The 22,544-nt window shown below is 51.5% G+C and overlaps 1 protein-coding gene and 1 long non-coding RNA gene across 2 annotated transcripts in view; both read left to right on the forward strand.

The window, feature by feature from the left end:
* Window positions 1–261: 261 nt before the first annotated feature.
* Window positions 262–8,611, forward strand: LOC123585248. Its single transcript, XR_006706012.1, has 3 exons — window positions 262–2,379; window positions 2,553–2,699; window positions 8,600–8,611. It is a non-coding gene; the product is annotated as an uncharacterized LOC123585248 (long non-coding RNA).
* Window positions 8,612–17,526: 8,915 nt separating this feature from the next.
* KIF26B (kinesin family member 26B) overlaps window positions 17,527–22,544 on the forward strand; it is a 478,254-nt gene continuing 473,236 nt past the window's right edge. Inside the window, exons 1-2 of the mRNA XM_045453192.1 lie at window positions 17,527–18,295; window positions 19,153–19,554. Coding sequence (XP_045309148.1) covers window positions 18,233–18,295; window positions 19,153–19,554 — 465 coding nt within the window. The 5' untranslated portion in view covers window positions 17,527–18,232. The remainder of the gene's footprint in view (window positions 18,296–19,152; window positions 19,555–22,544) is intronic.

Below are 22,544 nucleotides of genomic sequence, written 5' to 3' on the forward strand. Positions count from 1 at the left end.
AAAGCTAACGCACCACATGATGGTGTAAGGAGTGGGGGCCCTGGGGAGGTGAGTCGTCCCGAGGGTGGAGCCCTCACCAACACAACTATGCCCTTGTCAGAAGATTCCCCACGTGAGGGACCTCCAGCTTCCAGGCCGTGAGAAATAGATGTGTGCTGTTTAAAAGTCTCTTTTTTTCTCAAATATTTATTTTGAGAGAGAGAGAGAGAGGGAGAGAGAGAGAATCCCAAGCAGGTTCCACGTTGTCAGCGCAGAGCCTGACCTAGGCCTCGAACCCAGAACCCACGAACCGTGAGATCATGACCTGAGCCGAGATCAAGAGTCCCGCGCTTAACCGACTGAGCCACTCAGACGCCCCTAAACATTTGCTGTTTAAGCCCCCTGGTCTGTGTCGTTTGTTATGACAGACCATGCTGAGATGGGGACGGAAAAATAGGAGGTGCTGAGGGGACAGTCAAGGGAGAGGAGGCAAAGATTTAAAAAGCAGGTGGGGAGGGGACGGGCCTCAGAGGAAGAGGGGAGGCTGGTCCCAGAACTGGGTTTGGGTGTTGTTTTGTGGTCTGACACAGTGAATTAATATGTTCCTTTCCTGGGCTGACATAACACGTTGTCACAAACTTGGTGGCTTGCAATAGCAGAAATGAATTCTCTTGTAGTTCCAGAGGCCTGAAGTTCAGAGTCAAGGTGTTGACAAGGCCATGCTCCCTCCAGAGTTCTAGGCGGCTCCTGCCTGCCTCTTCCAGTACCCGGTGGCCCCAGGAACTTGGTTTGTGCAGCATCGCCCCAGTCTCTGTCCCTGCCTTCCTGTGGCCTGTCCCCCATGTCCCCCTGTGGGGGGGGGTCTCAGCTCTCCCCTTCTCATCTAAGGACACCAAACACTGGATTTAGGGTTCACCCCTCAGTGAACATGATCTCATCTCCAGATCCTTAATTACATCCGCAAAAATCCTATTTCCAAATCAGGTCACATTCGCAGATGGGGGGACATTAGCACTTGGACATATCTCTTTGGGCACCACAGTTCAGCCCACGGCAATTATTTCCATCGTTTTCACTTATATGCATGGTATTCTCTAGTAGGAGATACTCTTAGGTGTATTGGACAAAATTTAAAGTTCTTTTTTGTTTTTTGTTTCGTTTTGCAAAAAAAAAAAAAAAAAAAAAAAGTAAAATGAATGGGTCCATAGAAGATATTAAAAATCTGGAGTATGACTGAGAAAAAAGAGAGCAATTGAAACCCTGAAAGTGAGTACAAATCTCTGATAGAAGTTTCCCTGTGATCTCACTGGATTCCGTGTGGGATGATGTCCAGCAACACATCGCAAGGAAACACATACGATGGTGACATTTTCAGGAATCCCTGCGCTCGGCGAGTTTTCTAGTTGTATATTTGACTCAAATAAATGACTGTCCCAGCCGTTCATCGATTGAACGAACTCTGAACCCTGCAAGACACGGGTCAGATCCTGTGAGGGGAACCAACCGGAATGTGGCTGAATGTGTCCCGGGAGAGTTGACGATCTGATAGGAGAGGAGGACCTTGTCACTGGAGCCCACGCGGGACAGCCATGGGCATTTGGGGAAGAAGACCGCGCATCCCGTTGGGGAGATCCGCGAAGGGCTTCCTGGAGGGGGTGGCGTGGGGGCTGGGCTTTGCGGGAAGGAAGACTGAGCAGGCGGTCACTGGAGGCAGGCCATTCCAGGCGAAGGCAGAAACAGAGCCTTGAGCGAGAGGTGTCGTGGTGCGCGTGGGGGAACAGGGGTGGTTCATTTTGGGTGGCGTTGGAGTCTGTAGGAGAACATAGCGGGGATGGAGTGTAGCGGGGTCAAGGGGGGGCCAGCTCATGGAGGGTGTCCAGGGCCATGCAAAGGAGTCTGTTGTGCAGACACATCCTTCTCAGGAGGGCAGTTTGAGGGTTTCCAGTTGGAGAGAGCAGGAGATAGTTGGAAAAAGCACCTCCAAAGGGAGCGTGCCTGCCCCCCAGGGTCCAAGGGCCTGCACGGCGGGAACCGTGCCAGCTCTGGGCAGGGCACGATTCGTGTAAGACTTAGAGGGTGGGGTGAGGCCAAAGGCCGAGTCCCCCTGGGGACGCTCCCGCCATCACCCAGCTACGAGCGAACAGGCACGGATGGAGGGGAATGGCCACGGGGAGAGAAAACAGCAGAGCAGCTCCCTCTGAGATCTGATTTGTGAAGCGTGGGCTGAACTCCCGGCTCCAGGGGGGCTGGGTTGGGCGGATTTCGAGCTGGACGCTCATTCCTTGTTTAGGTTAAGACAACGCGGGCAATGGTTCTCTCGGCCTCTCCTCCGACAGTGTCTCCCTTGATGAGTTGCTGATTCTGAGGGTGATTCTGATCGTGGTCGACACACGGGCTAAGGTAAGGCACAGACCCCTCCGCCCACCCGGGGCTGGGGTAGGGGTAAGAGTGGGGAGGGGATAGGAGGCCACACTGGAAGCCAGACGGCCCCGTGGACTGATGTGTGAGCTCAACTTCCCTAAGACCTTGGACTTAGCCTTGCTTCCTCTCCTTCTCTCTCGATTCTCATTCAGCCCACCAGATCCCACCTACTAGACGTCTTCCATCCTGAAGACATTGTGCTAAGTGAACTAGCAGTCACAAAAGGACAAATGTCACTTACAGGAGGTACTTGGAGCACCTCAAGAGACAGAGAGACAGAAAGCCACAGAGACAGAGCGGTGGGTGCCAGGGGCTGGGGGAGGGAAGCTGGGGACATCGTGTTCAGCGAGTTCAGAGTTTCAGTTCAGGAAGATGGAATGTTCTGGAGACGGATGGTGGTGATGGTCGCACAACAGTGTGAATGTGCTTACGGCCATGGAGCTGTACGCTTAAAAATGGCTAAGTTGATAAATTTTAGGTTATGTGTCGTTTACCGCAATTAAAAAAATACAGACTAACATGTGGATGCTAAAAGAGCCCACAAACATGGCCAGCACTGACCATGTCCATGGTTACCAGCCTGGGCCAGGCTGCCTTTATCTCCCATGTGGACTGTTATAATGGCATCTGCCTGGTTTTTGCTTCTGCCCTGGCCGCCGTCTTTCTATTCCAAACATCATCTGCTCAAAAACCTCTAAGCACCTCCTTCTGTCACTTGGAGTAAAAGCCGAAGCCTCTACATGGCCCACACGGCCCCTGGTGGCCCTCTGAGGCCATCTCTGACTATTCTCCTCCCCTACAGTGACTTCTTGACTTTGCAGTTCCCTAGATGGGCCAAGCACACTCCTGCCCCAGGGCCTTTGTACCTGCCATTTCCTCTGCCGGAAGTACTCTTCCCCACAGCTGCGTGCCTTAGCCCTTCACTTCCTTCACCTTTCTTCAGGTTTCAGCTCAAACGGCACCCTAGCAAGGAGCCTTCCCCGACTACCCTGCCCCTTGTCTCCCCCACACCATCCATCTTCCTTGCCTTCACACCAATCAACCCCTGCCATATTTGTTTATTCATTTATTCCCAGTTTGCTGCTCCCATTAAAATGTAAGTTCCAGGAGGGCAGGTCTTCTTCTGTTTGGTTTGCTGTTGTATTCCTAACACCCAGAACAGTGCCTTGCTTGTCTTCAGTGCTGAATAAATAATTATTTAAGGGATGAGTGGGTTGAGACTTCTCACTTCTTAGACAGTGGATTAACCAGGGGAACACAAACCACTCCAGATATCTCCAGCAAGAAGAGATTTAATTCGAGGAATAAGGGTCTTGCAAAATCACCGGAAGGTGGGGGTGCAAAGGTAAGGGGAAACCATCATAGCCCTGGGAGGTTTCAGAACCCTCAGGGACCATTGCCAGGGTCACATCTGCTGCAGCACCAAGGCACAAATTCCCTGGGAAATGAGGCCCTAGCAAAAGTCCTGTGGCTTCTAGACAGCCACATCTATCTCTCCCATCTTCCTGATGTCACTTGAGTGCTCTCATTGGTACAGTCTAACCCAGAATCCTCCTGGTTGGTATTCTGGGAAGTGTAGTTCTCAGGCTTCCTCCTGGTTGGCATGCTGGGAAATGTAGTTCTCAGGCTTCCTCCTGGTTGGCATTCTGGGAAATGTAGTTCTCAGGCCTGCAGCGCCTGCCATTAAGGGGGAGTATTCAAGAGTAGAGAACAGGGCTGACATCCCATGGAAGGCAGAGAATGTCTACCCTCTTTGTTCTTCCTGCTTTATTCCCTTTGATGAAAGAGTGATCTCACAGATCGGGGTCTGTCAGACTTTGTTGTCCCACGCCCCATGTGGTAGGAATGTTCTGCCTCACATTTTCAGAAGGTAATGATTATGAGCTAGAGTTTACGGAGCTCTGTGTCAAGCACTGTACTAAGCCTCTCACAGAAATTACCCAATTTAGTCCTCGGGAGGTGAGAATTGTTACCCACTCTCATTCTGTAGGTGAGGAAAGAGGCAATGGAGGCTGAGTAACTCGTCCAAGTTTGCCTAGCTAGAATTTGACGGCGGAGTTTGAGTTTTTAACCCTCAGATCCCACTGCCCTACACGAAAGGTACATACCAGTTCTGGAGAGTTAGGCCACGTGAAGGTGCAGAAGGAGGGAAGGGTTTTGCGAGTCTGGGTGAATTTGTCAATAACACACAAACCAAGACTACCTGCACGTCGTCCTCGGAAGCTTGAAAACACACTTCAGGAGTGGTTCTCAAGAAGCATGGCTGTGGGCTCCGGGAATCCCCCAATAGCCACGCCCCTTGCTCACTGTCGCAAAGAAAGCGGAAGTAGAAAAAAACCAACTTGTGATTTGGCAGTCGAATCCTTTCCTCGCCGTTTTAGCTCCCTTCGTGATGGCAAGCATATCGTTCAGCCTTCTTGTGTTTTGGGCACCTCATCGGTGTAAATGGAATAAGTATGTTAGGCTTCCCCAGTGAAGAATGAGGGGAGGGGGGTTGGACTCACTTACCATAAATTACTCTGAAAATCCAACTGTTGAAGAGTCCTGCTCTGTGCAGGCAGAGATCGCGCATTGGACTAGAGGATCACCGAGGTGTCGTTTAAAATTCATCAGTGACGGGCTTGCAGAGGAAGACAGTCACACAGTCCGCTTGATTTTGCAGTCGTTATTTTTACGGTGAAAGCTTTGCCTACACTTCCTTAACTTTAAATCCATCACTCTCCCTTTTAATCTCCTAGAACTTGATGTGTTCCTGTCTTTGTTCTTACTCCTAGAAATGGACTCCCTGACACCGGCCTTGTCTTACCGTGGTTATTTTTAGACTTTATACATATTCTAGCTGCTGCTGCAGCCTTCACTGCTACCCGATTTCTCCTAGATTCCTTAATTACTTGTGATCGGACACTACATTCGTCTTTGGGGCTAGAAGACACTCAGAACAGAGCGCAGTGCTTGACGTGAAGTTTGAAGCGAGTTATTTCACAGGAAAAGGAAAGCACTCGAATACGGATATGCATTCATTTCCATCATCAACGTGCGTTATTAAGAGCCACACCCAGTGCTGTCCTGAATGTTAGGTATGTAAAGATTAAGGACATGGCCACTGGCCTCGAGGAGCTCACAGTGGGTATCATGCACATAATTTTGAACCCTTTCATGCACATTTCAAATCTTAAGTTGGACCGTCTTAGCAACCACCGCATGCCTTAGCTTTGCACCGTGGCTATAGAACCCTAGGCTTACTAGGGACAAAGACAAATGGAAGCAGACGTGGGAACAGCTTCCACCCAGCGTTGTTGTTATGCAGCTGGATGCTGGATGCTTGGTGATGAGGGATGGCAGGGGAGATAAGACGCACGAGCGAAAGTTTATTACTAATTTTGAGCCAAATCCCTCTCATTCGTCTTGTAGGGAAAACTGCTTTCTGGTTGTCAAGCACTCCGAGTCTGGCATTCCAAGTCCACCCCCTTGGTGTCAGAAGTGTGATGCTTTGGCTTGCTCCGTGCTTTTTGTTTTCTCACACTTCTGAGACCCCGTATCTTGACACATTCTTTCAGTTCCTTCAGGAGCTTTGGCAACACCTCTCCATGTAGCGCAGCTCAGCATTTCATTTGTTGCTGCAGATTCCTCCTTAAAGATTGTGCATGAGGATGACGGCTAAGGCGAGAGCCAACACTTGGTCCCGGGCCTCCCTCCCTGCCTGGGGACCCGGGGAGGGGAGTCACGCATCACAGTTTGTGGCCTCAGGCCTCGGGTTGTGTTTTCAATCCACGCCCTCGGCCGTGTTCATCTGAGAGATGAGATCGTAAGATTTGCTACAGGAAAAGCTTTGCCATAATAAATACCTGGCATCTCTAGTGGGGTCTCTTACCCACCAAGTAAGGGCAACTCTCCAAAGGCCATCTTGTACCCCAGGCACGGCTTCTGTTCTGTGAAACCTGGGTGTTCGCTGTTCCTCCTCCTTCTGAACCTCCTTCTCACTGGAGGGAGTTTTTCTTTCTCTTTCTATGCATTTTTGGTCCTGGGCCAGTATGGAGGCCAGTTGACCCAAAGCTACACAGGGTTTCTTCCACTCGGAATAACAGCCTCTGTTTTTTGTTATTGCTTCTTTAGCTGCCTGTGACTCAGTCTTCAGGGGAAGGGGTCTCACCCACAGGACCTAGTGCACAATGGGCATTTAATGATCGTCAGTTTTATTCGTGTGCTCTGGGAAGCCCTGCCCCCGACATTGCACCTGGCTGCCTGTTATCGAGCGGAGAGTCAGATCAGCCAACAGGCCGTGGGCCGGGATTTCTCTGGGCGCATCCTCGTTCTCCTGGGACTTGGTTTCCTCATTCTTGATGTGGGAGTGAGAAGGCTGCCTCCCTCACAGGTGGCTGCAAGGAATTATAAACCAATAAAGTGATTGCTTGGCATATGGCTGAATGTCAAGGGCAATATAAATGCTTAATCTCATTTATTCAGTAGTAGTTGGGCGGCCACGTGAATGTTGCTGTGGAAACCATAACTCCTGAATTCCCTGATACTTGTCGATGTTGTTGTTTTTAAATGAGGCTTTAAATTTAAATCCTGTGACTTAAATATATATATATTAGAAAAGTAACAAGAAGGATCATGCTTGATCTCAATCACAGCCTTTTTGTAAGAAACAGTGTGAGCGGCCGTGGTCTCCCCCACCCAGGAGCATCTGTCCTCCGGTTATTCTCACCGGATCTCTCTTTTTGTTCAAGGTCATGGCTCTATTCATTCATGCATCCACGCACCAACCCATCCATCCACCCACCCACCCCCACCCACACACCCACCCATCTACCTACTCACATCCCCACACCCAGCCCCACCCCCCCACACCCAGCCATTCATCCACCCATCCACCCACCCACCTATGCCCCCTCCCACATACCAACCCCTCTATCCATCTACCCACCCATCCATCCACCGGCCCACCCACCCATCTATCCATCCATCTACCCACCCACCCACTCATACACTCCCCCCTACCAACATCCCCCCCCCACCCATACACCTACCCATCCCTTCACCCACCCACCCACCTTCCCGTCTATCCATCCACCCACCCACCCACCCACTCTCTGAGCTCAGTCAGCATACCAATCCACCCATCCATCCACTGATCCATTCATCCAGAAACACTGCATTGCCAGCTCATGAGTTAGAAATGGGACCAAGCGTGAATGACTCAGAACCAGTGGTTTCACAGCGAAGTCGCAGCCGGGAGAGAATGTCTGGGGCGGTGGGAACACGCGATGCCAGAATGTGTGCAGCCGGTGTGAACAAAGGCAGAGGCCACAACAAAAGGAGTGGTTGCTGACGTGAGAGCAGAGGCTTCAGCAGTTCAGAGCAGGACCAGGGGCTCCTCCCGATGGTACCCCGGGCTCAGGCAGCACCCGGCTGGGAGATGCCCACGGAAGGTGCGCTGGTTGGAAACATTGGTCCTGAGTTGAAGCCCTCATTGGAGGAACTCCGGGAATCCCACCCCTCCCGTTTGCTCTCCTCTGAAAACAGGGTCTTCACCTGGCTACCCCCTTCCCCCGAGGTCTTTGAAGCTCTTCCCTGAGCTGTGTGTGCCTTTCGGCCCCTTGCCTCCTCGTGGCTGGCTGATGGCTCCCAGTGACTCCTGGTTGCTGCCATGGCTGAGCAGACAGCCCGCTCCTCCTTGCTCTGGCGGTTCCACACCGAGATCCTACTATCACCACTTTTTTTTTAAAGCACCCGTTCCCAGTTTGGTTTCCGAGTCCTCAGTTCCCACCAGCAGTCAGCCAGTGTCTCCTGGTGCCCTCCCCGTTGGGGACCCCTGTTGGGGTCCACTCTGGTTGATGTGACGATGCCCGCCGTGCCGGGGTTCCTGAAGTGGCACACAGGTGAACCTTCTTCCTGGGGATTCTAGTTCAGAGGGTCGTTGTGGCCGTATCCCTTCAAAATCAAACACACCCCCCTCCTCCCATGTGCCTTGGGTTGAAAACACTATTTCCACGTGGTTCTTGTCCCACTCACAGGTCTGTAAGTCAGCCTCGACACCTCCTCCTTCCCCCACAGGCCTCCATGTCTCCACGTCGAGCTAGCTGAGTGTTGATGGCCCAGAACAGATTCCTCGTTCCCACTCCATTTTGCCTTTCCTGCCACTTTTTGTTTATTTATTTTTAATTTTCCTTAATGTGTATTTATTATTGAGAGACAGAGAGAGACAGAGCATGAGCATGGGAGGGGCAGAGAGAGAGGGAGACACAGAATCCGAAGCAGGCCCCAGGCTCCGAGCTGTCAGCACAGAGCCCCACGCGGGGCTCGAACTCACAAACCGTGAGATCGTGACCTGAGCCGAAGTCGGACACTCGACCGACTGAGCCACCCAGGCGTCCCTCCTGCCACTTTTTAAAAACAGCTTTCTTGGGGCGCCTGCGTGGCTCAGTCAGTTAAGCGGTCGACTTCGGCTCAGGTCATGATCTCGCGGTCTGTGAGTTCGAGCCCCGCGTCGGGCTCTGTGCTGACAGCTCGGAGCCTGGAGCCTGTTTCGGATTCTGTATCTCCCTCTCTCTGACCCTCTCCCGTTCATGCTCTGTCTCTCTCTGTCTCAAAAATAAATAAACGTTAAAAAAAAAAAAAAACCCAGCTTTCTTGAGATACATTTTACACATAAGAAAAGTCACCCTGCTGGCATGCACCCTTGTGTTTTTGTTTTCGTAGATGTGCTGGCGGCCGACATCATAAGGCAGTTTCCAACAGCCTGTGAGCTCCCTCGGGCCAGCTAATCCCTGCCCCTCCCTGAGCCCCAGCAACCGCTGACCTGCTTTCTGTCTCCACTGTTTGCCTTTTCTGAGCATTTCCTATGAATACAATCCTACAGTGGTGTGGTCTCTCGGGTGCTTTCTTTCACTCAGCCCAAGGCTTGTGAGGTGCATCTAGGGGCCAGACTGCGTCAGAACTGCTGGTATTGTTACCGCTCTGTGTTATTCCGTCATATGGAGATAGCACGTTCTGTGCAACTGACCGTAGACGTTTGGTTGTTTCCGCTTTGGGGCTATGACGAATGATGCTGCTGTGAACTTTCGTGTGCAAGTTTTTGTGCGGACATTTTTTTTTTTTTTTTTTTTCTTCTCTTGGGTCGATACTTAGGAGTAAGAAATAATGGGTAGGACAGGAATTTGATATTGAACTTTTTGAGAAATTGCCAGACTGTTTTCCAAAGTGGGCACACCGTTTTACGTTTCCACCAGCAATGCACGGGAGTTCCCATTTGTCCATATCCTCAACGATAGTAGTTACTGTGTCCTTTTTCATTTCACTATAGTTGTTCCAGTGGCACCTCATTATGGCTTTTCATTTCCATTTCCATGAAGACTAATGGTGTTGACCATTATTTCGTGTGCTTATTAGCTACTTGTGCACTTTACAAAAAAATTCTTTTCATGTTTATTTATTTTTGAGAGAGAGAGAGGGAGACAGAGTGTGAGCAGGGGAGGGACAGAGAGGGAGGGAGACACAGAATCCGAAGCAGGCTCCAGGCTCCGAGCTGTCAGCACAGAGCCCGACGCAGGGCTCGAACTCATGAACCGCGAGATCATGACCTGAGCCGAAGTCAGACGCTTAATTGAGCCATCCAGGCACCCCTATGAAGGCATTTTTTTTTTTCAACATTTATATTTATTTTTGGGACAGAGAAAGACAGAGCATGAACGGGGGAGGGGCAGAGAGAGAGGGAGACACAGAATCAGAAACAGGCTCCAGGCTCTGAGCCATCAGCCCAGAGCCCGACGCGGGGCTCGAACTCACGGACGGTGAGATCGTGACCTGGCTGAAGTCGGCGCTTAACCGACTGCACCACCCAGGCGCCCCTGAAGGCATTTTTAGTGGCTGCATGGTACACCATGGTCTGATGACAGCGTAAGGTATTAAACCCATCCCCTACAGATGCACGTGTAGGTTATTTCTTTTCCTTCATAATTATAAACGGTGATTCATGGGATGCCGTGATCCCTTGTGATAAATGGCGGCATGGTCCATGGTCGTCACATCTGGTGCCCAGTGTCAGCGGGCTGAGCACTCATTGTCTGATCCTCCTCTCTGACTTTAGTAACTTGCCTTCCCCCGCCCCCCCCCCCCCCCCCCCCCCCCCCCCCCCCCCCCCATCCTGAATGCAAAATGAAAATAACGATAAAACATCTATCACTCCAGCCCCACAAATTCACACCCTTTCTCTTTCTCTGCCCTTATCCACTTCGGACTGAAATCACACTTGGAATTTAGCCCTAAGGATGAAATGATCAGCGATTGAAGTGATCGTCTGAGAGCAGAGAACCTTCTTCCTTAGCTTGCAGGGTAACCACGCTCCTCTGACACTGTCGTAGTGGCCAAGCAGGCCCGTGAAAGTAACCAGCTTGCTGATGACTCCTTGGCAGCGCACACGTGATCATATGGCCCCCGGGACACCAGTAGATCAAATGCAAATATTGTTTGCATATTCATCAAGATACCACATGGACAGTGCAAGCTGCTTCAATTTATCTTTCAAGGAGAAACTCAGCTGCCTCTGGCACGTGCACGGCCCTGGCTCCACTGGCATGTCTGTGCCTGAACCGATATGGAAGTTATGTCGAAAGAAAAATATCAAAGAGGAGTGGACTCTGTTACCTGTCGCCCTCTGCTTAGCATTTAGAAGTTGCCAGCCTGATTGTGTTTTTCTTTTTCTCTTTTTTAATTTTTTAAAACATTTACTTATTTTTGCAAGACAGAGAAAGACAGAGCATGAGCAGGGGAGGGGCAGAGAGAGAGGGAGACACAGAATCCGAAGCAGGCTCCAGGCTCCGAGCCGTCAGCACAGAGCCCGACGCGGGGCTCGAACTCACGCACCGCGAGTTCATGACCTGAGCCGAAGTCGGATGCTTAACTGACTGAGCCACCCAGGAGCCCCTATATTTTTCTATTTTTGATTTATTCTTTCCGACTTTCAAAAATACAGTGACGTCATATATTTTAGCTATAAAACCTACGAGCTACTTGTCCCCGAGGTGTAAATAATGAGAAAACTAGGTTTTCTGGCAATATACAAGTCCATGAAACATTCCCAAAGAAGTTACATCCATTTAATAATTAAGTAACAAAGAATATGGCATAAGAATTTCATTCTTTTTTAATGTTTATTTATTTATTAGAGAGGGAGAGCATGCACAAGTAGGGTAGGGGTATAAAGAGAAGGAGAGAGAGAATTCCAAGCCGGTTCTACACTATCAGCACACGGCCTGATGTGGGGCTCGATCTCATGGACTGTGAGATCATGGCCTGAGCTGAAATCAAGAGTTGGAGGCTTGGGGTAACTGGGTGGCTCAGCCAGTTAAGTGTCCAACTTTGGCTCAGGTCATGATCTCATGGTTTGTGGGTTTGAGCCCCACTATGGGCTCTGTGCTGACAGCTTGGAGCCTGGAGCCTGCTTCAGATTCTGTGTCTCCCTCTCTCTCTGCCCCTCCCCTGCTCACCTCTGTCTCTCTCTGTCTTGCAAAAATAAATAAAATGTTGAAAAAACCCCCAAAGGTTTGGAGGCTTAACTAGCTGAGTCACCCAGGCACCCCAAATTTCATTCATAGCCAAGTAATAGACCTTGAAAAATTTTTTTTTTCACTTTGTACTTACGGATATAACAGGGAGATACTGTTTCACTTGGGGAATCAATGGAATAAATACATTGGTGTTTATAGAAGCTCTTGGCTTTCAAAAGTCAGTATGTGATATTTTCATTCATAAAACAAGGTGTGTGTGTGTGTGTGTGTGTGTGTGTGTGTGTGTGTTGAAGTAATGCTATTAAAGTCCTTGAATGTATATATGTTTACATAGATTTTTCTATCAGTGAAGGGTTTGGTTGCATCATTAGAATCCTTCAGTCCAACAGAAAATAAAGTTATAGTTAGACTCTTTACACTTGATCTTAGCCAAAAGATTGAGAAATGATATATAGTTAGACTCTTTAGAGACTAACTTTTTTTAATTTATTTAAAAATTTTTTTAATGTTTATTACTTTTGAGAGAGAGGGAGAGGGAGAGAGAGCAAGCAGGGGAGGGGCAGAGAGAGAGGGAGACACAGAATCAGAAGCAGGCTCCAGGCTTCGAGCTGTCAGCACAGAGCCCAACACGGGGTTCGAATCCACAGACTGCGAGATCATGACCTGAGTGCAAGTCAGATGTTCAACTGACTGAGTCACCCAGGCGCCCCTTTAGAGACTAACTTTTTAGACTTCTTACAGAATAAAACCCCTCAAAACCACAAGAATTCTAAAAACCTAAGGTAGACTTGAGAAAGCCACCATTAAAACAAACATCGGGGAGTACTTTATATATGATTGAATTTCCCAAAGAAAACAATTACAATTTGGATAACAGCAACAAAGAGCCTATTTATTTATTTTTTATTTTTTTTAATGTTTATTTTTGAGACAGAGAGAGACAGAGCATGAGCAGGGGAGGGGCAGAGAGAGAGGGAGGCACAGAAGCTGAAGCAGGCTCCAGGCTCTGAGCTGTCAGCACAGAGCCTGATACGGGGCTCGAACTCATGAACTGTGAGATCATGACCTGAGCTGAAGTCGGATGCTCAACCAACTGAGCCACCCAGGCGCCCCAACAAAGAGCCTATTTAAAGGCACAGGAGAGTGGCCAGAAGTAGGCAGCCGCCAGTGGGGAGTCAAGGGTTCAGTACCTGAAAGAAAGGTTCTATGGGTCTGGCCCAGTCTGCTGGTCACAGTGGCCTTATCACTCCAGGAGAAAGCCAGTCTTGCTGGTGTGAGGCCTGGCCTGGTGGAGTTAAGGGCTGTTGCTAGAAAGGGAGAAGGAAAATCTTGGAAAGGAGAGAGGCAGCCCTAAAACCTGCAATTTCCCCAAGTCCTTAGCTTGTGAATTCTGTATACATGGGCGAGCTACAAGAAGTCCAGGGGAAAACAGCATCTGGAAGCTGAAAGGATTGATTTCACCATAGGGGAGCAGATCTTGGAACGTAAATCCCAAGTTAGAGGGTCTGGCAAACACTTTGGGCTTTTTACAGAAACCCCAGAAGCGCCACAATTAAAATTTTTTTAAATGTTTATTTATATTAGAGAGAGAGAGAGACAGGGGAGGGACAGAGAGAGGGAGACACAGAAGCCGAAGCAGGCCCCAGGCTCTGAGCGGTCAGCACAGAGCCCGGTGAGGGGCTCGAACTCACGAACTGTGAGACCATGACCTGAGCTGAAGTTGGATGCTTAACGGACTGAGCCCCCCAGGTGCCCCAGAAGTGCCACACTTTAGAGGTAAGGAACAAGTCTCAGGACCAAGGAATTTTTCTTAGCTATAAGGGCATAACCGACATAGAACCAGTCTAACAAAACATAAAGCCAGGTTGCTACAAGTTTAAGGTGATCCATCACTAGAGGAACTGCCTGCTGCTTGAACAAAATCAATACTCTCCAAAGGAAAAGAACAGAATCTAGCATCTTTACGATGTGATGTCCACCATATTTGGCATGTAGTTAAAATTTACTGGATATTGGATATGAAAAGAAACAGGAAGATGTGGTTCAGAGTCAAGAGAAAAACCAGTCAATAGAAACTGACCCCCCAAATGAGCCAGATGTTGGAATCAGCAGACAAGAAACTTGAAGCTGCTATTCGAACTGTGTTCAAGGATTTGAAAGAAAAAGAAGCAGATAAATGGAAATTGTATTACGTATGTATGTAGGTATTACAAAGTACAATATGTGAAAGGAAGAATTTACTGGACAGCCTTAACAGAGAGTGCTTAAGCAGAAGCAGTCATTGGTGCAATTAATACAGGATGGACAAAAATTCCAGATTGGAGAATTGACGGGTAAGGGCAGCATTAATAAACAGAACCGTAGTAACTTATGAGACAGTTCAACTAGTGCAATGATACACATGTAATTGGAGTCCAGAAGGAGAGGAAAGAGAGAATGGGGCAGAGAGTAAGTTATAAAGAATGGCTGAAATTACCCCAGATTTGGTGAAAAACTTTTATATCAACTTATAGGTCCTAGCAATTCAGCAAAGCTTAACCAGGATAAGTACAGAGAGAGCCACATGTAGGAGCATCATCGCCAAATTGTTGAAAATCAGTGGTAAAGAGAAAATGTCCAGAGCATCCATAGAAAAAGGACATATTACATACAGGGGAAATTCCTATAGAATTACTGCTGATCTCCAGTCAGAAGCAAAAAAGGCTTGAAAGCAATGAACAACATCTTTAAAGGACTGCAAACAAACAAACAAACAAACAATAACAAAAACACAAAAAAGTTATCAACCAAGAATTCTATGTCCAGTTAAACTATTCTTCAAACACAAAACATGAAAAAACGACATTTTTGGATAAGCAGAAGCCAAGAGAACTTGTCACCAGGAGACTCTCAATACAAGAAATGCTAAAGGAAGTTCTTTAGTCTTAAGGGAAATGATCCAGTTGAAAAGTTGGCTGTGCAGGAAAAAATGAAGAGTCCCAGAAATGGTAAAACTGGGTAAGTAGAAAAAAAATTGAGTTTCACCAAAAAATTAGAGGTTGTTTAAAATAAAATCGATAAGATTATATTGCAGGTTTTATAATGTATGTAGATGTAGAATACTGTAAACCCTTGGTGTGCGAGCATAATTCATTCCAGAAACATGCTTGTAATCCAAAGCACTTGTATATCAAAGTGAATTTCAAGAACCATTGGCTCATCTGTGATCATGTGACGTTGAGCATCACATATTACTCATATTGCAAGACATCGCTCATTTATTAAGTTAAAATTTATTAGAAATGTTTGCTGATCTTGAAGAACACTCACGGAACAAGTTACTCGCAATCCAAGGTTTTAGTGTATCTCAAAACAGCACAAAAGAGGGAGGTAAAATGGAGTTTACTCTTGCAAATATCTTCCATATTAATTAGAGTGGCATGATGTTAACTCTCAGTGCCCCGTGATAAATTAAAGATTCACACTATAATCATCAGAGCTAAAAAGAAAAAAAGGCCAAGAGAGAGATGAAAGTGGAATGCTAAAAAATATTCAATTAACAAAGAGAAGGCAGGAGAGGCAGAGGAATGAAAAACAGAGTACAGACCCGTACCCAGCAACATGAAGCTCAAAAACTTTTACTCAAAGACAAGAGCCAAATACAAAAGAGTAAATATCGCCTGGATTCTATGAACACAAAGCTCAAGATCAGGCAAAGCTAATCTATGGTGATGGCAATCAGAGCAGTGGCTGTGTATGAGGGGTGGGAACGGCCTGGGGAGAGGCAGGGGAGAACTTTGTGGAGTAACAGAAGTTCATACCTTGATCGAGGTGGTGAATTCTCTGGGAGTATATATTTACCAAAGTTCCCCGAATCGTACACTTAAGATTTGTGTGTGATTTCAAGAAGATTTCATTGTATGTAAAGGTTACTTACATCCCTTTTTCAAAGCCTGGAACCAAACTCTCCTGCCAGGGCCTCCCGTTGTCAACTGTGATCAACAGAGGGCGCTCTGAGCTCACCAAACACGCTTTGGGGACCCGGCTACTTGGGGATGCAAATCAGACCAGCTCTGGTCTCCTCCGTCTTCAAGGTGGATCTCGCAGCTCCCCAACAGTTCTGCCTCGACACCCCACCTCCCCAGCACCCCCACCCCCCGCCACCGCGGCCTCACGGGCTGGTCCATTTCACCTGGCCGCACGCTGCTGTTCCACTGGTGGCGCAGCGCGTAGCTAGCTAATGGCGATGCCGTTTCCCGCGGCACCTCCGCGGAATACAGATGTGCTTGGGAGCTGGCGTGTGCCGCCTGGAGGCGTACCTGCCCCCCTAAGGTCCTCTCTCGATGTGATCGCTTTTAAATTGGAAGCAGGAACGTAATGGAAACTTCCACACGGTTCTCGACATCTTCATTTTGACCTTCTTACCTCGCTTTGGTGGCTGTGAAATCTTCCCACGCCAGGGCTGGGGCGGGAGGGGGCGGGTGGGTGGATGGCAGCGGGAGCGAGGCACAGAAGGAATTTTCCCCCAGGAAGGCGGGAGGGGCGTTGCACCCCAGAAGGTTGTCTTCCTTGCCCCCTCCCTATCTCAGAAGGAAGCCAGCGACTGGAAAGCCCCAAACGTCCTTTGCGCCCTCGCCCACCCCCAGGCCGGTGTCTCTGGGCGCGGAGATGCCATTACACCTCACGTGATCCCCGCACTGGGCCGGTCCCTCTCGAGGCGTCTCGCGGGGTGTTAATTAAAGGTCACAACAAAACAGACCTGCCGGCTCACCGGGAGAAATGTCCTCCCGGGAAATGAAAAATGACACCCTGGAGCAGCCACGTGTGGAGCCTGGCATACGCCGGTTTCCTGCGCTCCCGCGCGCTGCGCCGGGGGCCGCGGGGGATCGGACAGGGGGCGGTGGCTGGGTGCTCCAGGGGCTCCGCGGGCCCCAGGCGCGGGCGGCAAAGGAAGGAGGGGTGCCGAGGGGACCGAGCGGGGCGCGGCGCGGCGAGGCCAGCCCGCACACACACCCCCTCTTCCAGGCCCGCGAGGCTCGCGCTGCGCGTGTGCACCGCGGCGAATCCCTCAGTTTCCCCTGCCCTGCGGCGGCCGGCCAGATCCGGGCTCACCTGGGCGGGCCCCGGGCGGCTCGGCACGTCGCAGATTGGGGCGCGCGCGGGCGGAGGTGGGGGGACAAGCCCCCACCCCCCGGGTCGTCCGGCTGCTGTTGGGAGGGTGCCCCCGGGCCGGCCGGGGGTCGGTAGGGCAATCCCAGAAAAGGTTTGCAGGGCAGGTCTAGGAGAACAAAGGGCGGGGGTGGGGGGGTGGGGAGGAGGACCCGGCATGTTTGCGGACTTGTTTGTGACTCAGTCCCTTTTACACGGCGTTTCAAAGGCAGAACTGCAAGCCTCGCCAGGAAGAGAAAGAACTTGGGGGCGGGGAGGCTCGGCGCATTTCGGTCCAGCCCTCTCGCTCGGCGCTGCCCCTCCGCGCCGGGCTCGCGCGGCGGCGCTTCCTTAAGGGCCCCCGGCCGCGGGCCGCTCTCCAGTAACTTCCCCGCGAGGGGCGAGATTTACGACCCCCGCCCCCCGGCGCGCACCGTCAGGCGGGCGCGCCGCCACATAAAATGGATCCCGGCCGGCGCGGCGGCGGCAGCCAGGCGGCGGGCTCGCGGGCGGCGGGGCGGCCGTTCCCGAGGCTCCGCGCTGCGCCCGGGCGCACACGCGCGCGCTGACCGCGGCGGCGCCCGGGCCACGCCGCGCCGCCTCTCCCAGCCCTCGCGCAACTGTCAGGCCGAGCGGGGCCGGCGGATATTGGCTCCGCGACGCGCCGAGGCTCCTCCCCGAGTCTGGATCTTTATATTTTGGGAGAATTTCTTTGAACTCAGTTACCGAGCTCCGGGAAGGAGACAAGTTCCCACAGCCGGCGCGCCCCGCGGAGGCGCGGCGCGGCGCGGCGGGGCTCACCCGCCTTCCCCGCGGCGGCGGGTGCCTGATCGCCCCCCACCTCGCTTCCCTCGTGGAGGAAAACGGACTCCCTTGGCTGGGGAGAAATGCCAGGGATCTGGATGTGACCGTGAAAAGAGAACGTGTGACTGGAGGAGGCAGAAGAGGAGGAGGAAAAGCATTATTGGAAGAGAAGAATAAACCAGCCACTCCAACCCGTTCTGCAAATTAGTGCTATTACTTCTGGGGTCCATTGATTTGATTCTTTCCTTCCCCCCCACCCCAAATTAAGGAACCTTGACTTGAGGGCCAAGAGCCAGCCCCCCGACAACTGGGGGGATACCCTTCTGGGTCGGAAGACCTTTTGGATGTAGTGTTGGTGGAACATTTAGACACTCTCTTCTGGAAAGGCCACCATGAATTCGGTAGCGGGGAATAAAGAGAGGCTTGCGGTCTCCACCAGGGGCAAGAAATACGGGGTAAGTTGCGACGGCTACGATGCGGAGGCGCGTTAGCAGAGGCCCCTCGGCCGGGGTCCCCCTTTCCCGGCGCCGTGCAGCCGCGCAGGGCGGCCCCGAGCTCTCCTGCTGCTGCAGAGGCGCCTCCGCCAGGCTGTGCGTGCGCGGAGGCGGGCCCGCCGGCGAGGACGCCCGCACACTAGCCTCACCCTCGGAATTTTCTGTCTTCCCGTTCCTTTCCATCCCTGCACCCCTAACTTTTGCGGCATTCGTGCACTTCCAGGCAGAGTTAAGCCGAATGTGTGTGTGTGTGGGGGGGGGGGGGGTGTCCATGAATCCTCAGCCATTCCTCGGGATCATTTCCCTGGAGCCGGGAGAACCTTCCATTTACCTCCAGGATCCGGAGGGCTGTACCCGGAATGAATAAAAATCCAGAAGCCCCCCACCCCCACCCGCCCCGGGCGTAGCGTCTTCCAGGAACTTGAACGTGGGTTCTTTTGGGGATGGGTGTCGGGTTCGAAAGCGCGGGGTGCAGACTGTATGGGTTCCCCCCGCAGAAACCATGAAAAGCCCCCGAGCGAGCCCTCTCCAGCCGAGCGGAGGAGGAGTCCGCCGGCGCCCGGGAACCCGCGCAGGGGCACCTGGGGTGGGGGGACCCACTTAAGGACGATTCACGGGGCAGATGGAGGCAGATTCGGCCGCAGGGCTCGGAGCGGTCTCGGACGCACTCGGCCGGGCCCTCGGGGGCGCGCGGATCTCCGAGCCGGCGCGCGCGGGGCAGGGCGGGGGGAGGTCGCCCCCAGCCCGGCCCGACCCCACCCCGGGGACGCGGGAGCCCGCCGCCCTGCGGCCCCTGACTCTGCACGTTTCCCCCGCAGGTGAATGAAGTGTGCTCGCCCACCAAGCCCGCGGCGCCCTTCTCCCCCGAGAGCTGGTACCGGAAAGCATACGAGGAGTCGCGCGCCGGGAACCGGCCCACCCCCGAGGGCGCGGGTTCGGCGCTCGGCTCGTCGGGGACCCCGTCCCCCGGCTCGGGCACCTCGTCCCCGAGCTCGTTCACAGGCTCCCCGGGCCCCGCCTCCCCGGGCATTGGCACCAGCTCGCCGGGCTCCCTGGGCGGCTCGCCGGGCTTCGGCACGGGCTCCCCGGGCTCGGGCAGCGGCGGCGGCTCCTCCCCCGGCTCAGACCGCGGCGTCTGGTGCGAGAACTGCAACGCCCGCCTGGTGGAGCTGAAGAGGCAGGCGTTGAAGCTGCTGCTCCCGGGGCCCTTCCCGGGCAAGGTGAGCCCGCGCGGGGGCAGGCGGGAGGGCGGCCCCGGGGCCGGGAGGCCGGGCGGACCGCGGTGGGGGGGACACCCCACGCCTCTCCCTCGCCAGGGCGTCCGCGGGGCACGGAGCCGGGAGGGGCGCCCGCGGTTTGAGGCCTCTCGCTCCACTGGGTATGCCCCGGGTTACGGGTCCTGCAGCCCTCCGCTCGAGTCCCCTCGCCGTGCTCCCCGAACCCGCCGGGACCTCGGGGCGCCTTCGCCAGAGACCCTGTTCCCGCGTGCCGCCAAGCCTGGCGACGCGGGGTGCGGGGGGAAGGGAGGACAGCCGACCCCGGCTCCTGGGGGGGTTTCCTCTCTGCAGTCCTCCCCCCACTCTCTCCGGCTCATCGGATCCCTCCCTCTCCCCGCCACCCGTGACCCTCACCAAAAGCCCGCGGGAGTGGTAAAAGCAAGCCGGTATTTAGGGGTCGGCGTTCCCCACTGTTGATCGTGGGCCCCTAGTTCCCAGGATCACAGAAACAGAAACACACCCTCGAAGGCCAGCTTTTGCTCCCTCGCTTTCCGCGAATCGGCCGGAGGAAGGTGAAGGGGCGGGGGCGCCTGGGAACCCGGTCGCCTCCAGGCCCGCCCCTGCCGCGAGCACGTTGTCCCCTCCATGGCAACGCCGCGGCGTGGTGCGCGCTGGAGCCCCCGGAGTGCAACACAATGCAATTGTGTTTGCACTGTTGAGTCCAAGTACTATCAAATGATAATATTTACTCTTCCGCTTCAAAGAGTTTTTATCAGTGGTTGGAGAGCACTGTCGAGAGAACAGTGACTAGCTGTGGGGATTTCTGACACTGCCCAGTGGCGTTTTCTGATGTGTATTTCTGGGACTTTGGAAACGAACTACCGTGATTTCAAGTGGTGGAAGTTTAGCGGCAACTCCATCTGCCTGCCTCATTGTTTTCATACGCAAGGGTTAAGTTAAGCAAATACCCACAGAAGTTGTAAAATTTTACATGTGGAAAATTACCACCAAGAGAATTGGTTTTATGAATCCCGCATTCATCTCAAGAATAATTAACCTGTGGATTGTTGTCAGTATGCCATTTTTTTTTTTTTTTTTGTATCTTGGTAATAAATCTGGCCAGGCACCCTGCGAACAAATCTCAGGAAATCTGAAAGCGGATTTTATACTTGCATTCTGTATCCTCCAATTTAGCACTACTTGGTCACTCACAGGTTTATTTATTTGCTCTTTTGATCATTTATCAGTAGTCCCTGATTTCCTGCCACATTCAAGGCACTGTGTTAGCAAGGCCCTGGATAACAGGTACCTACAGCCCTTGTCCACATGGAGTTTGCGTTCTAACGGATGATACATTCAACCACGAAATGCACAATTCAGAATTTATTCCCATTTGCGGTAAGTGCCGCAAAGGAAGAGGGTGGGGCGCTGTGAGATGGTCCAACCAGGCTAGACCATCTGATGCATTTTGAAAAACCTCGGTTCTCCAAGGTATCATCCTATATTTGACAATCCTAGTAAGTTACAGTCTACCGAAGTATTCTAGAACATTCTTGAGGACCTGTTCTTACAATAGTTGTTTGTGGTGTTGTTTGAGTGCTCATGTGTGCAAAGGTAAATCCAAATAGACCCTTTCTATAAATATGGAGGAAGGGAAGGAAATCAGTAGGGAGGAGAAACATGTTGCAATTCAAATGTATCCGTCACGTTTTGTGGAGTCATGTGACAAAGTCGAGTTTTGGTTTTGTTGAGGCACCTGGAAAATTCATTCCCAGGGTTACCAGAGGCAGTTCAATATATTCGTCAATTTTATTTACCTGATGAAATGAAAGTGATCCTGGGGAACTGATCATTGGATTTCCTGAATCTCAGTGCTCTGTACCACCTTACGGTGACCCAGGCATGTCTGAGGAAGAGCGGTCGATCACGGGGAGAGTCACACAGGATCACTGTAAGGCACACATCAATATCATACAATGCCACCGTTGCCTGGAGTTTCGTATGTGACATAGTGCAGTGAAACATGACATTTGGTACAGGGGGTGTGCAAGACTTAGCCAGAAACCACAGCGATCTGGATTGCCTTATTTTTTTAAAATTTTTAAAAATCTTTATTTGAGAGAGACAGAGAGAAAGTGCGAGCGGGGTTGGAACAGAGGGAGAGGGAGACACATTCTGAAGCAGGCTCCAGGTATGGGGCTGGAACTCAGGAACCGTGAGATCATGACCTGAGCTGAAGTCGGACGCTCAACCGACTGAGCCACCCAGGCGCCCCTGGACAGCTTCATTGTTAATCATGAGGTATAGGGCCTCAATTTGTTGGCCTAAACGATAAATTTAGTTCTATTTTTCTTTTTTGAGCATTGGTACCCTCATATTAGGTACAATTTCCATTGCGCTGTTAAAGTTGCAATGTTTTAAGTAGCCCTCAGGTACCAAAAGAGCTAAGTTTCATGGCACCAAGAGATGTCATTGTGACTCCAACATGCAATTTGCCCTGGAGAGTAAGAGTCTAGAAGATAAAGGCATGTTTTTGAGGGATAATTAGCAAAAATCATCATGGTAATTAAGTTGCTTAACTGTATTTGGAAAATATTTTCTTGATAGAATACTAAACTCTACTAAGTGGTATTAAAAGTCTCCTCAGTGGCTGTTTAAAAATCAGAGGGAGGGGCGCCTGGGTGGCGCAGTCGGTTAAGCGTCCGACTTCAGCCAGGTCACGATCTCGCGGTCCGTGAGTTCGAGCCCCGCGTCGGGCTCTGGGCTGATGGCTCAGAGCCTGGAGCCTGTTTCCGATTCTGTGTCTCCCTCTCTCTCTGCCCCTCCCCCGTTCATGCTCTGTCTCTCTCTGTCCCCAAAAAAATAAATAAACGTTGAAAAAAAAAATTAAAAAAAAAATCAGAGGGAGAAGAGCACATTCAGGAATCTTACTGTTTTAGGACGGATTTGGATTTAGTTCTTTCTCCACCACTGATTCATTTCATGACATCGAG

This window comes from Leopardus geoffroyi, chromosome C3, assembly GCF_018350155.1.
Source record: "Leopardus geoffroyi isolate Oge1 chromosome C3, O.geoffroyi_Oge1_pat1.0, whole genome shotgun sequence".
Taxonomy (NCBI): Eukaryota; Metazoa; Chordata; class Mammalia; order Carnivora; family Felidae; genus Leopardus; species Leopardus geoffroyi.